Below are 15,416 nucleotides of genomic sequence, written 5' to 3'. Positions count from 1 at the left end.
AGAGAGAGAGAGAGAGAGAGAGAGAGAGAGAGAGAGAGAGAGAAAGAGAGAGAGAGAGAGAGAGAAAGAGAGAGAGAGAGAGAGAATAGCGTTCTATTGTAGTATATACATTATTGTATATCTTTCTTGTCAACGATTTTGAAGAAAAACTATTTGAAGAAAAAAAATACAGATTTATAAGAAGATCATATTAACTATCTTTATTCGTACGTCTTTTTAAATGCACGTGTACTCCACTCACCGCATTCGTGAATACAGTTAAAGGACTAAATACATTTTTCTTATTATGGTTGAGAGACATTTTATAATGCATGACCAATGTGGTCACTGCTATCTTTGTTATTAAAATTCCTAGTCTCTGACCTAAAGAGATTAGAATGAGAAATAAAATAGAAAAAGAAAGAAAGAATGAAATAAAGAAAATTATAGTCACTGAAAAGGAAGGGGAAAAAAAAAGATAATGATAAACTTACCAACGCATGATCTTGGCCCAATACCAAAAGCAAGACAACCAGTAGAATTGTATTTTTCGTCTTTCTCTCTCAAAGGATTGAACTGAATTGGATTAGAAAAGTATTTGCTGTCTGTGTTAATGCCATTAAGAGAAATATAAACAGGTGTATCTTTCTTTATTGTCAAATCCGTCCCAGGCAGCTAAATATATAGGAATGATATATGATTATTACTATAGAATCCAACGAAATATATATGTATATATATTATACCTTATAATCTCTCAAGGTATTCCTATCAATTACTGGCAAAGGAGGATAAAGTCTCAAAGTTTCTTCTAATACAGCATCCAAGAAGGTCATCTCGTTTAAAGCCTCTATCGTAATTTCGTCATCTTTAATGATACTTTTTATCTCATTATACAAACGTTCTTCGTATTCTGGATGAGAGGCTAACTCGTAAAGAGCAAATGTAATAGCCGTCGAAGATGCTTCAAATCCGGCAATGTAGAAAGCAACTGCTTGGGCCAATAGATTATCACCTTCGAACTCTGTCAAAAAAAAAAAAAATAAAAGAAAAAACAATTCAATGGAAAATGATCAAACAATCAAATCAATGAAGGATCGAAGAGGAAGGGAGCAAGGGAGAGAGAGAGAGAAAGAGAGAGAGAGACGAATTAAAAATCATTGGAAAATCGACTCACTAAAGTTAGACGTCTGTTCTCCTTTCTTCAAAATTAATAAAGAATCTATCAGATCTTCTCTCTTATAACCAATTTGTTCACGAGTGTTCATAGAGTCCCAAAATACACGACGAAAGAATTCAGCTGGACTTTTGCTGAATGGTTCAATAAAAGTCATAATTTCTGGTAAGTAGAAAAGTATTATGAGGATAATACCACGCTTTGATCCAGTCAATATCTTCTGTCCTATTTAATTTATAAATGATATTTATATTAATTATCATATATTAATGTAATACACCGATACCTTTTTTTCTTTTTTCCGAATAAAAAAATCAAGGATTAATTTCTTTTCTTTTTTTCGAATAAATATCTACCTGCTTCCCAAAATGCAGTATCATTTTCGTTGAATGAATTAGTCGTTATACCGAAAGCCAACGATGAGATAACATCTGTAGTATATTTTGAACTTAAAATTTTCAACTCGAACTCTTTCCAATCATCAGCTTTCGCTAGTTTATTGTCAATATATTCCAACATTGGATTACTACATTCTAATATCAATGGAATCATTTTCTTCAACTTCTGTCCCGTTAAAATAGGTGTTATCTTAGTTCTCAGATATTTCCAGTTTGGTTGATTGATGCCAAGAAGATTAATTAAACCAACTGAATCCTTTTCGTTCTTTCCTCCGAACATTCGATCGGAAAACACGTTAAAATCCTTCACCAGAATTTGTTTTATTAGCCTCATATCTCTAATCATCAGAGCTGGCTTATGGAAAATGTAGAAACCAATGTATGGATCATCGTCACGGTCACCAAAATTATATATATTTTGGAGTACCACTCCTGCTGGATTTTTAAGCATTATAATGTCCTTAAAGTTACCAAATATCAAATGAATCGGTGGACATTTTACTCCGAGTCTATTCCAATATGATAATTTATATTTTGCGTACAAAAATAATGTAATTAATGATAAAAATAATATGGTAATGAAATGATTTATATCAATCGAATATCCAAGCATGATGGAATATTCTTTTTCTTCCCCTTGTCTCCTTATTCTTTTATTTATTTATATATATGTATATTTTTGAATTTTTCCTTTATTTTTAATCCTTCGACATAAAAGGAATACCTGTTGAAAAATAAAAAATTTATGTATCTATATATATATATATATATATATATATGAAAAACATGATATGGTTATCTATAGGAAGAATAACTTGAGAAATTTATAGCTCAAACGTGTGCGAAATTTATATATACACACTGAAATTCATATTTAGTTATTTTGTCAAAAAAAAACAAACAAACAAACAAACAAAATCGTTGTGAAGTAAATAAAAAGAAATAATAATTACAAAAGGATTGAGAGAGGAGAGAAAGAGAAAGAGAGTGAGGGAGAGAGAGAGAGAGAGAGAGAGAGAGAGAGAGAGAGAGAGAGAGAGAGAGAGAGAGAGAGAGAGAGAGAGAGAGAGAGAACGAGAGAACATACCTTAAAATAGTTTTCACGTAATTATAGGTAATACTCCTTTTAAAGTAAAATTCAAAGAGAGCGTTTTAATGACCGACGTTCTTTTAAAGACGTTTTGAACTAATAGAATCAATTGTGGAGCAACTTTATATATGCTTCCTGAATATATATGTGTATGTGTCTATTTATATGTCTCTTATGGAATTTTTTGAAGAATTGTAAAAAATCGGCGAAATTCAAACAACTAAAGGAGAGAGATTTATCAGAGACACGCAGAACGTTTAATGAAATGTTGCCGACTATCTTCTCTTTCATAAAATTTGATATTTAATCGTATAAATTTATTTGATGACCGGAAATATTAGATAAGAAACATTAATAAGATAACGATTCATCATTTATCATTTAGATTATTATTAACACTTGAATACATCTCTTAAGATTATACAGAATATTTAAAGATGTTTATTAATAAATTCAAATGCTTTTATTTTCTTTCCTTTTACTTGTATTTTATAAATTGATCATAGTATTATATATAAAAAAAAACAAGAATGATAAAATAATCTTATTATATTAAGTATTATGATATCTTCAAAATCTAATTTGTTGATAGTATTAAAATAAATATTAACGAATGATATTTAAATATTTCAATTAGGAATAAAATGAGAATTGAAGAATATCATTGAAAAGTATATAAAGAAAAATATATTCCTTCTAAGATTGATGATTCATAAGTAATAAACATTTGTTGTTCTTTAAGAAAAAAAAAATCTTCATACAAATAATTATTGAGTCAGTTTGGTTTATATAACTTTATCGATATTTTAAATTATATATCGTAAATAAATAAATTGTTAATGTATATTCATTTATTATGCATTTTTCTTCTTCGTATCTTATTTTCATTTCTTATATCTGAAAAAGTGTTTCATATAAAAAAAAAAAAAAAGAAAGGAAAAAGAAAAAGAAATAAATTTATCTTTTACAAGATAGCTAGCAATACATCGATCAATATTTATATATATGTATATAAATATATTCATATGATAAGAAAAATATTACATTTATCTTTCTCTAGATGACAAATTACCTCAAACTTTCGTATACAAGTTGTTATAAAAACATGTTTGTCACCGTAAGAATGTTAAAAAGGACACATAATCATGGATCCGAATATGGTTTCTATTTGAGTTAAACATATTTTATTTATAAAAGACATTAAGAACATTTGAAACTATTATAAAATATCATTAAAGAAAGTGGAACAAATAATTTACTTCTGTAATTCGACGAGCATCGACGTGATCAATTAATAGGTATTGTCATATACATTAAAATATATATTTTGTATTATTTCGCACGAAACTATTTTGGAAACATTTCTACAATAACAACAGAGTATGTTATCTTACGTAAATAAAAAATGTTTATACCTTGTAAAAATAAACGTTTTCGAATGTTTACATGACTTTGTTTCATCCTTACAGCGAATAGAGTTTACACTTAAAGAGTTTCGCGATAGATTTCTGAAATATCCTGTATATATATATATATACATATTTATTTGTACGTATTATATATATATATATAATATATATATGTATATAAATATATAAACAATCGAATTAAATTATTCATTGTCTTTTCTCAAAAATGTATTGAACTTTCAATAATGCGCATGCGCTTATTAAAATGCACGTAAATATAATTTTCGGCCGATAGATGGCAGTTATATCGAATGATGCGAACGCAGTATACATAACCTTTGTCTCTTGCGTGATTTTATTTAAAGCGCATCACAAATTTTCTTAACATTGATTTTATGTTAGATTCATTTTCTACGAATTGTATACGCGATCGGAATAATTAAAATTATTAAATTCAATCGGAATGGAAATGATTCGATCGTCAATAACGATCGGACATTCGATTCCTTTCGTTCTCATAGCCTAAACAAGGTACGCCGCTCAAAGAATGGATTCCGCAAGAGGCGGAATGCGATGATCCAGTTATGTTGCCTTCGACCGGTTATTTCAAAACGATAAATTGTCCGTTTTATGAGAACGGATCATGCGAAAGACCCTATTGTCATTTTAAACATGCTAAACGAGGTAAGATCAACATTTAATCAAGATCAACGTTCAGTCATGAGTCAACGTTCTCATTATAACCTGGAAGAGTTCAATAGATTATCGATAATAATTAATTGTTTGTTTACTAAAGTTTATCGTTTAAATTATTAGAAAAATTAATAACAACAAAAGATATTCAATCTGACGATATCTCGTCGAATCGGTCGAATCCTATGTTCAATGATTATTTAAATCCTTTTCTTGTATTTTTCCCCCGCACCCCTCCCCCCAATTCTTTTGTTTTTTTTCTCTATTCTCCCTTTTTTTTTCTTTTTTTTTTTCTTGGGAAATATTGTTGAACAATTTGTTGTATAATTCTTCATTTATTTGTCGCTTTGTACTTGTTAAAAGTATAATATTTGTTAATTCGTAATTTTTGTACCATTATGTAATACATATTGTATTATTGTATCACTTAGAAGATGCAGGAGGTACAGCAGGAATGGCTGGAATGGTGGAGACCCAGGCAACGTGTCAAACTCAAAGTTCAAAGGTAAATGCCATGGCAGCTTCAAATTCTGATATGTTACAACAATTGGTAACGGAAGCTGTTAAAAAGGTGCTCGCAGATCAAGAAGTTACAGACACAGATAAATTCTCTAAAACTATAGTTTCTCAAGTGGTAGAAGGGCTTAAACCGTCCCTAACTTCTGACTCTGCTTCTTCGTCAGAAATAACTGCTAGTAATATTATTGGAAAGCATATGAATATTCCTACGACCATAACAAAACCTGTTCCTTGTGTTTACAATCCAACGCCTATAGCGGAATTAAAGAAGAGGCATATACCAGTTGTTTCTTATATGCCAACTAGAGAAAATAGAGTGGCTGTAAAACGTAAATCATCTCCTGATAGAATTAAACCCTGGCTGAGCGTAATTAAAGATCCAACGAGTTCTCAAACAACAGAGATAACTTATAAACCTACCGCAATTTCTTGTATTTCCGACCAAGATTCTGTACAAAGTTATGTACCAACATTTAAATCGGATTCATCCTCGTCAAATTCATACGAGGATAGTAATTCTAACGACAACATCATACCTAAAGTCAAAGAAGCTTATTATCCAAAATCTAAAAAGAGAAGAGAAGAATATGTTCCAAAGAAGGTAAAAGCTCCATTGAAAAATGTTCAACAATTAGATGATACTGTGTTGGATCAATTCGAGCCTGAGTTTGATATGATCGGAGAAATATTAACGGCCGCAACGACCGCTCTTAGCACAGTACCGAGCGAGGAATCGCAAGATTATTGTTTAGATATAGAGCCAAAGTTTTCCGACGACGAACCTATGCCAGATGATACCAAAGAAAAGGATTTATCTAATGTTGACAAAACTTCTTTTCATAATATTGAAAAGAAGGAAAGAGACAATATACACGATACAAAGGTCATTGATAAGAAAAGGAAACTAGATGACGTAGAAAATGTACTATTTAATAATCACCGTAATGCCGACGATACTACCGCCGAAAAAACTAAAAACAAGAAACGAAGAGAATCTAACGACGATAAGCATAAGGAAAGAACAAAAGAGGACGATATGATTAAGAAAAGTCATAGAAGTAGTAGTAGAAGTAGTGATAAGCACAGAAAAGACCATAATCGCTCAGAGAAAAATAGTAAGGAAAGCAAGAGTTATAAATCTAGTACAACGGACAAACAACATTCTTCGTCGTCATTTCATAAAGATAAAGAAAAAAATAAGAGCAGTAGTCATACTTCTAAAGATTCTACAAATAAATCGAAAGAACGTTCTAGACATAGGAACAAAGATTCATCTGTTGAAAGAACGAATAAAGATAAACATAAGAGTAATAAACATGAGAGGCATAGATCAAAAACATATACCTCAAGCTCGAAGTCTGATAAGCATTCATCTAATAGAAGTCATAGAAATCATCGATCTAGATCACGTAATAGATCTAGATCGAGAGATCGGACACGTAGTCCATCTAAGAAAGAAAAGCACGAGGAAAATAATAGCGATGAAAAAAATACATTGCCCGATGAAAGAGAATCTCTTAGCCCATCCGAATCCATACCAGGTTCTTTCGAGAGAGCTATTTTTGATTCGTCCGATTCTGAGCATGATGTGCAAGAGGAATGTCTTAAAATCTTTCAAGTATATCTATTATTATTTCTGATTCCTCCTCCCTGATCCAATCCCATTTTAATTCTTTTGTTACACATATAATATATATGTCTTTTTATACCATTAACAATTTTATTGATATCTCTTTTCAGGAATATAAAGTTTCCAATCATCCAAAAGTAGTATCGATTAAGGAATCTGCTAAAGTAGAAAATGAAGATAATGAGGAAGTTGGTAAAAAGAGAGTGGCACATCCTTCGGCAGCTACTTCTATATTGCGACAGGTTGGTCCGAGTCAACCGCCTAAAAGACTTCAAAATCCTCAACAGAAAATGTATGAAAGATGGCGTTTGATGAGGGAAGCGGCCGCTGAAAAGGCCGCTGAAAAGGCTGCCGAAAAAATGGCCGCTAGTAATAAAACTCAAATAATATCTCCGCCAGTAATTCAACCTGTCAATGCCGTAAACGATGAGTCAGTTGAATCCGTTTCAACGATAAATAATAATGAATTGCAAATGAATGGACATGGTTAGAGACAATAAAAAATTAACGTCATTCATTCTTAATTGATACAAAAAATAATTATATTTATATCGTTTTAGGTCGAGTTAGAATCGCCCATGTACCCTATGCTATGTCTCTTGCATTGAAGAAGAAACAAGTTGCAGAGAATGTAGGAAAATTGGCTGATGCTAAAGCAGGTGATAGTAAAACTATAGCTCAAACTAGTAAGGGTGGTGTACGAGTTGCTCATGTTCCACAAGTGGTAAGAACGTTAATATCCTTTAATAGGGGATATAATTAAAATTTCTTCCTTTTTTTTCTTGTCTTGTTTTTTTCTCAAATTATCTAATCGTTCGTAAAAACGATTTTAGGTACCGCAGCTTGTACGTCCAGAACCGCTTCAACCTACGACGCAAAAGTTCCCTTTAAATGTTCGTCAGTATTATATTAACATTATGCACGATGTATGCGTACAGATCTATACGAACAGTGAGGACGCGGCACAACGTGCTGTACGCGAGGAATTTACGTGTCATGAAAAATGTAAAGCACTTCCCGTATATAAAAATTCGTGTATGTTAGCTGCACATAGATTAAGAAAGGAGGTAGATCAAAATCGATCATCGGATGGTAGTACAACGTTAGCTAGTGGTACTGTATCACACGAAGCTGTCCTCGCTGGAAAATCGAAAGGTTCTTGGAGTGTGTTAAAAACTAAAAAAGCAATAACAGATTTTAAGGGAGCAGCATTGTATAGTATGTTAAAAAAATGGATTATGACAGAAGAACAATTGCAAGATAATGGATTTCCTCGTCCTCATCCAGATGGTACTAAGGTAAAAATCAATTGTAAATGAAAACTGTGGATATATATATATATATATATATATGTACACATTTATATGAATTATTTGATTTATCATTTTTTAATGTATCATTATTTGATGTATCAGGGACGTGCTAAAGTTTATGTTATAAACACACGTAATCAAACTGTACTATCGAAAGTGCCTAACGAAAGAATTTGTAGTCGATGTGGTCAAAATTATATGGTTGATAGACACGGATTTCCTGTACAGCAACAGAATTGTATATATCATTGGGGAAAAAAATTTACGATCAGAGGAGAAGGCAAATATAGCTGTTGTCAACAATATGGATCTGCTACTGGTTGTTGCGACGCTAAATCACACGTATGGGATTATACTGATTATGAAAATCTTCGTGGTTATATAAAAACTTTACCGAAAGGTATATACGCACGATATATTTCCTAACACTAATATCTAAACATTTTTCTATTGTTAATATAAATGTCATTGATAATTTTTTTTCTTTATTAATAATAATATTATTATTATTATTATTATTATTATTATTATTATTATTATTATTATTATTATTATTATTATTATTATTATTATTATTATTATTATTATTATTATTATTATTATTATTATTATTATTATTATTATTATTATTATTATTATTATTATTATTATTATTATTATTATTATTATTATTATTATTATTATTATTATTATTATTATTATTATTATTATTATTATTACTATTATTATTATCCCATTCAAAGATGGCCCCGAAGAAGAAAAAGGTGTATATGCGCTCGATTGCGAGATGTGTTATACCACGCAAGGATTAGAATTGACAAGGGTAACAGTTATTAATGAAGAATGCAATGTTATATACGAAACGTTAGTTAAACCTCAGAATCCAATAATCGATTACAATACAAGGTAATTATATTTGTTGTTGAATTTCTAAATCATTAATATAAAGGGAGAAAAAAAAAATAAATAACTAATCGTCTTTTTTTATGCCGATGTGATGATATGATATGATCCAGGTTCTCAGGGATTACAGAAGAAGATATGAAAGACGTAACGACAACACTTTTAGATGTTCAAGCTACGCTTCTTGCTATGTTCTCTAATAAAACTATACTAGTAGGTCATAGTCTTGAAAATGATTTCAAAGCACTGAGGTTACTTCATGATACTGTGGTAGATACTAGTGTCATGTTTCCGCATAGAAATGGTTATCCTCAGAAACGGGCATTAAAAAATCTTTGTTCTGATTATTTAAGAAAGATTATACAAAATGACGGTGAGTATTTTTCTTCTCAAAAATATTATATATAATAATTTAATTATAAAATGTACGTATATACGTCTCTTTAAATTATTCAAGATTCCTAATTATTGATGAATATGTTACAGTTGGTGGTCATGACAGTAAAGAAGATGCCGTAGCGTGTATGGAATTGGTACTGTGGAAAGTAAAAGAAGAAGCTAAATTGCAATAAACACACAAAAAAAAAAAAAAAAAAAAAAAAGAAAAAACAAAAAAAAACACATGAAAATTATTTGCAAATAAATAAAATAACAAATTGCGCTGTATCGATTATACAGCTTTATATCATTCTTTTCATTTTCTTCTTATTACGCGACACGCTAACTGTTAGTAATATATATATATATATATATATATATATACACCATATATATATATATATATATATATATATATATTTATATTTATATATACATACATATGTACATATATATGTATATATATTACACAAACACGCAGACATACACACACATACACACACTAACTTCCTAGAGATGTATCATTTTTCAAGAGAAAAGTGTACAGTATACATCTTTTTCTAATTATTTTTTTTTTTTCAGGATAAATGTTCGTACGTGCAGTTTCGTATAGCTTGTAATATCATTCATGATATATCACAATTTCATCTTTTTATATTTATGAATATAAATTATTAGTTTGTTAGTAAGAAAAACAAAACAAAGAGAGAAAAAAAAAAGAAAGAAGCGGTAAACTCATGTGTCGGGCTCTTAAGAAATGCGTATATCTGTGTCGCGATATTTCGATTAATATTTTTGTACTTCGTTATTCTTACCTATTTATATTTTAGATCATTAAAGAAACAAGATGAGTTAATTAATTGTTTGTTCACTGACCTGACCTTAAAAAGTATAAGAAAAAAAATATATATATATATACATAAATATATAATTTTAATTCTGAACGAGACGCGAATATTATTCGACTTGTACACAGATGTTACTTCTATTGCTATAAATAGATTGAATGCGATTGTTTACCCAAGAGATATATCAGATAAATTTGTAAAAAAACATTACTTCACTCTATGCTATCTTCGACTAGTAGTGTAGTAGTAGTAGTAGTATTAGTAGTAATAGTAGTAGTAGTAATAATAGTAGTAATATTAGTGACAGTATCTTAAAAAATATTTTATTTCTTCTTTTGTGTCTTGCAAAAATTGTTAACGATCTGAAACTGTATATATTTGTATACATATGCACAACTTGTTTCTGCAATACCTAATATAATATAATATCGATCTTAAATAAAAAAAAAAAAATATATATATATTATATATAAATGCATTATGTATATGTTAGACGAGTCTATGTCCGCTGTATTTTTGTAAAAAAAAAAAAAAATAAGAAAAGGAAGAAAAAATGAAAAAAAAAATAAAAAGCAAACGAAGCCGCAACAAATGATATATATATATATACACGAGTTATATTAAATCAATAATAATAAACGCAATGGTCCTATGTAGATTTTATTATATACTGTTTTACAAAATATCACCATTCTCCTATTTATTTGTATTAATCTATCTACTTTATCTCATACAGTAGCTCTTTCACGTGGATAATATATATATATATATATGTATATATATATATATATATATATATATATATAAATCAATCGAGATTAGATAAAAAAGAAAAAAAAAATAAAAAAATTAAATTTTCAAAAATAAATGAAAACATTTGAAATCTTAATTATTTGACGTCACGTTTTAAGAGCACGTAATCTATCAGAGGAACATATATCATTCAGATAAGATGTCTCATACTTTTGTTTTCTTTTTTGCAAAAATATAAATTAATTTTATATTATATAAAGAATTCTATATTTATTTATTTCTCTCTCTCTCTCTCTCTTTTCTCTCTCTCTCTCTCTCTCTCTCTCTCTTTCTCTCTCTCTCTCTCTCAACGATATATATAAAATATCTCTTTCTCTCACAATGATATTGTCCATTGCATTTCTTTATTTATTTATTTTATCGAAACAGATGTTGCATGAAATATATCAACAATTGAGGTCAGATTTGTTGTTTATTATTTGCAATAAGGATCCTACTATACGTGGCAGCAGCATCAATTACATGTTCTTGTTTTGCGATCAATAACAGTGCAATGAAACGACAAAAATCTATGTTATCACTCTTTCTTTCTCTTTCTCTCCCTCTCTCTCTCTTTCTCTCTCTCTCTCTCTCTTTCACTCTCTCTCATTCTCATTCATCTTTCCACTTTCTAAATCTAAATCAGACTGTGTTAAAGAAATTTCGATTTTTCATTATTATCTTCTATTCAACTTCAATACACAAAATATTTCTTATCGTTCGTGTTCTCGTGAATGTCATTATTGTCTGCTTTTACGTATGGATCATTATCGATCATTTCTTTTTTTCAAATAAGATTCCTCCCAATTTTTCTTTCAAAATTTAATATGTTATAAATAAATCATATGAAAATAAAAAGTAAAACACAAAAAAATAAAATAAGTATTGTTAAATAATCACGTTCGTTGCAATTTTATTTATTTATTTATTAAAAGTTTGATCTTTTTCGAAAGAATGAAAGAGAAGATCATTGCAATTGAATGTACCGTTTGGAAGATATCATTTTTCAGAAGAGAAACGTGGACTATGCTACATTATGCATTTTGCTTTTTTTTTTTTACATACTCCTAGTATTTTAATATCTGTATAAAAAAAAAAAAAAAAAAAAATTACATTTACATACTTAACATATTTGATTTTGAATAAAATAAGAAATCTTATTTCGAAGCATGATCGATTTCGCATGGAATGACCCGTATAGGATATATACTTCGTTTCACAAGTTTTTCTTTTATTTTATGTGCTTAAGAAAAATATGTACATGTATGTATATATATATATATATATATATATATATATATATATACAAATATATATATACATATATACGTCGACTATTAATTTTATGAATGAATTCTCTTATAAAGAATGTACACACATACATCGAGGAAGTGAATTGGCATTGAATTATCTATCGCAAGGACTCATGCAAAACGAACAATGCCTTCTTTCTCTCTCAATCTTTTTTTCTTATTTTTTTTTCTTTTTTTCTTTTTTTTTTTTTTACATGAAAATTTTCTATATTACATCCTTCTTCGCTCTCTTCATCTCTCTCTCTCTCTCTTGTTCTTTTTTTTTTTTTTTTTTTTTTTTATATTTAATTGTGCTTCTTCTTTGCTCCTCTTCTATAATCTCACTATATAACTCTACATTATAATACACCATTGATAATATTCTTTGATATTTTCTTTTTGTTTTCTTTTTTCTTTTGTCCTTTTTTTTCTTTTTTTTGTTTTCTGTTTCTAATGATTTCCAAACAATTTTTCTAAATTCGTGTCGTCAATTTAGATTCATATATCCATTTTTCTCTCCTGGAAAGTAATTATTTATAAAAAAAATTACAATCCCTCTCTTTCTCTCTTTATCTCAATGAGATACGACACGAGATGAATCTTGAAAAATTATTCATCAATATCATTGATATAGCATTAAAGAATAACACTGAATGATCTGGCACTAAGCACGAACTGTGATTTGATTAGAATTTTTATTACATATTCAGAAAGACTAAATATTAGTCTTATCCATTTATATATATATATATATATATATATATATATATATATATATATACTATATCATTCGTACGTAACGTTCTACAGAGTGAAACATAGTGCGAATTTTAAAACAATCTGATATAATAGCTTTGGCAGGCATTGCTTCACCCATTAACGCTTAAAAATTTTATTACAATAAAAGGAAAATTTCTAATCTCGTAGTTACGATATCTTCTGCGTACGAATGTTATCGATATTAATCCGAAGATAAGTGAAAGTTTGCCTTCGTTTTTGCTTTTTTTTCTTTTTGTTTTTTTCTTTTTTGTTTTTTTTTCCCCCATTTTTTCTCTCTAATCATACTAATACTTATATGCATGAGTGTTTATATATATATATACACACATACTCACACACACACACATATATATATATATATATATACACATCACGTACACGTGTTTCTAATACAGCTCTTTTTTCTTTACAAAATACTCATTACTATATATAACATACACTGTACAAGACGTTGCGCTTATGTTAATATCGCTGAGTGTGAATTCTAATTCTAACGTTGTCTAATCGATCCGACATGAGGAAATCTTTTTAAAATGGTAAAAACGATCGGAGCGAGTTGCGTTCATCATGAGAACTTATGAATTAGAATAGAAAAAATTAATTTATAAACAACAGTGAGATACACTAGTTTTACTAGTTTCTTTTCTTTTCTTTTTTTTTTTCTTTTTTCTTTCCATATTTCTCTCTTTCTCTCTCTCTCTCTCTCTCTCTCTCTCTCTCTCTTTTTCTCATATCCTCCCATTCTCTTTCTCTTTTTATATTTTAAAAGATCGATCTAATAAAACAGACAAAGGTTCATCCTTGTCTGAATTTCAAAATACATAATTCTCTCCCTCTAAGACCGCGACACCGATCTTTCTAAAACGATCAATATGTTAGGATGTTGTATGTTAAACGAAATGATCTAAATCTTCGAATTCTCTCATCTAAACGATTAGATTTATGATATCTATATATCGAAATATAAGTATATTTTAATCGTTAAGAGAAGTTTCAAAAATAAAATCGTGCTTACACGACGATCCTTCCTCCTTTTCCTTCTCCTCTCCTCTTCGTCGCAAATTTTTATTACACTCTGTGTACTATAATATAATATAATTACGTATGATCCTGAAGGTATACTCTCTCTAAATCACTCTAAGTTTATCTTCTAATTATGAAGATAATGTTAAAGATATCTATCTCTTTTGTGATTAGAGAGCACGATGATGATGATAAATCTTTTTTTTCTTTTTCTTTTTTTTCTTCTCTCTCTCTCTCTCTCTCTCTCTCTCTCTCTCTTTCTCTTTTGTTTTTCTGTCTAATTGAAAATAATCGGAACATGCTATTTTTGTGTTGATCTATTTATAGATTATTAGAATGGATCGTGTTTTTGACTCGTGAGCTTGTTTAAAGCTTCCAAAAATAGTAGGTCACCTGGGCAGCTACAATTAACAACAACTAGCTAATCTCTCATCGTATACGAAGGCAACTAGTCGAAGACACATACGCGTTGGAATCTTTTTTGTTTTCTTATTTTTTGTTTTTTTTTTGTTTTTGTTTTTTTTTTTGTTTTTTTTTCTGTCATTCTACCTTTCTATCTTTCTTTCTTTGGTAATGACAATTGTCTCGTTGCGGAAGATGAAAAAAAAAAGAAACGAATTTAAGAATGAACTTCGACGAATTAACGAATATCCTTACAGAGCATAAAGGGAAAATAAAAATATTGTCTGAACTGATGATAAATTATGTACATACAGATGAAAATTTATCAGCTAGCGATTGATTTCTTTTCTTTCCTTTTCTTTTCTTATCTCTTTTTCTTTATTTTCTTTCTTCTTTTTTTTGCTTTTTTTTTTTTTTCTTATTATTCGTTCCGCGATTAGGTCTTTAAATTCGTTCGTTAATGCAAAAAAGATTCTAAAAAGTCATCTAATTCAGTAGCTCGAAGCAAAGCGCATCGAAACGTAAATTATAACATTTGTTCGTTAATCCGCATGAAATCTCGATCGATCGATCATTAAGGCATTTTTTTTATTTTTTTTATTTTTTTTTTTCTTCTTCTTATAATCTTCGTATCTTTTAATAACAATCCCAATTTCCCTTTGAAATTTTCTTCAAAGGATCAACGAAGAAGCTTCTACAACGGTCGAATATGTGAATATCTCAAGCGTTGCCTCTCTTTGCTTCACCTTATCTGTATTAGAAATAAAGCTAAAGAGCACCGAGAGAAATA

The 15,416-nt window shown here is 29.0% G+C and overlaps 2 protein-coding genes across 7 annotated transcripts; one reads left to right on the top strand and one right to left on the bottom strand.

Annotated features, from left to right (window-relative positions):
• Positions 1 to 51: 51 nt before the first annotated feature.
• On the bottom strand, positions 52 to 15,138 carry LOC118443489 (cytochrome P450 6k1-like). Of its 6 annotated transcripts, XM_085662262.1 has the most exons (7): positions 3,717 to 3,792; positions 2,642 to 2,864; positions 1,513 to 2,278; positions 1,157 to 1,381; positions 726 to 1,003; positions 474 to 654; positions 52 to 363 (listed from the first exon to the last, which is right to left on the bottom strand). In XM_085662262.1, exons 3-7 carry the CDS (start codon positions 2,165 to 2,167, stop codon positions 191 to 193), a joined length of 1,512 nt encoding a protein of 503 aa, XP_085518388.1. In that variant the 5' UTR covers positions 2,168 to 2,278; positions 2,642 to 2,864; positions 3,717 to 3,792; the 3' UTR covers positions 52 to 190. The 6 variants fall into 6 exon arrangements, with proteins under 6 accessions (XP_085518388.1, XP_085518389.1, XP_085518391.1 ...); XM_085662263.1 differs by lacking the exons at positions 2,642 to 2,864; positions 3,717 to 3,792 and adding an exon at positions 14,217 to 15,138; XM_085662265.1 differs by lacking the exons at positions 2,642 to 2,864; positions 3,717 to 3,792 and adding an exon at positions 10,366 to 10,464.
• Positions 4,348 to 9,808, top strand: LOC118443478 (uncharacterized). Its single transcript, XM_035870532.2, has 9 exons — positions 4,348 to 4,737; positions 5,178 to 6,883; positions 7,006 to 7,381; positions 7,456 to 7,619; positions 7,729 to 8,193; positions 8,311 to 8,608; positions 8,952 to 9,114; positions 9,225 to 9,484; positions 9,598 to 9,808. The coding sequence occupies exons 1-9, from the start codon at positions 4,638 to 4,640 to the stop codon at positions 9,681 to 9,683; spliced, it is 3,618 nt and encodes a 1,205-aa protein (XP_035726425.2). The 5' UTR covers positions 4,348 to 4,637; the 3' UTR covers positions 9,684 to 9,808.
• Positions 15,139 to 15,416: the final 278 nt, after the last annotated feature.

This window comes from Vespa mandarinia, chromosome 17, assembly GCF_050613455.1.
Source record: "Vespa mandarinia isolate Hongniang chromosome 17, ASM5061345v1, whole genome shotgun sequence".
Lineage (NCBI taxonomy): Eukaryota > Metazoa > Arthropoda > Insecta > Hymenoptera > Vespidae > Vespa > Vespa mandarinia.
Note: the sequence above shows the minus strand (reverse complement) of the source record. Positions and strands in the feature narration are given on the sequence as shown.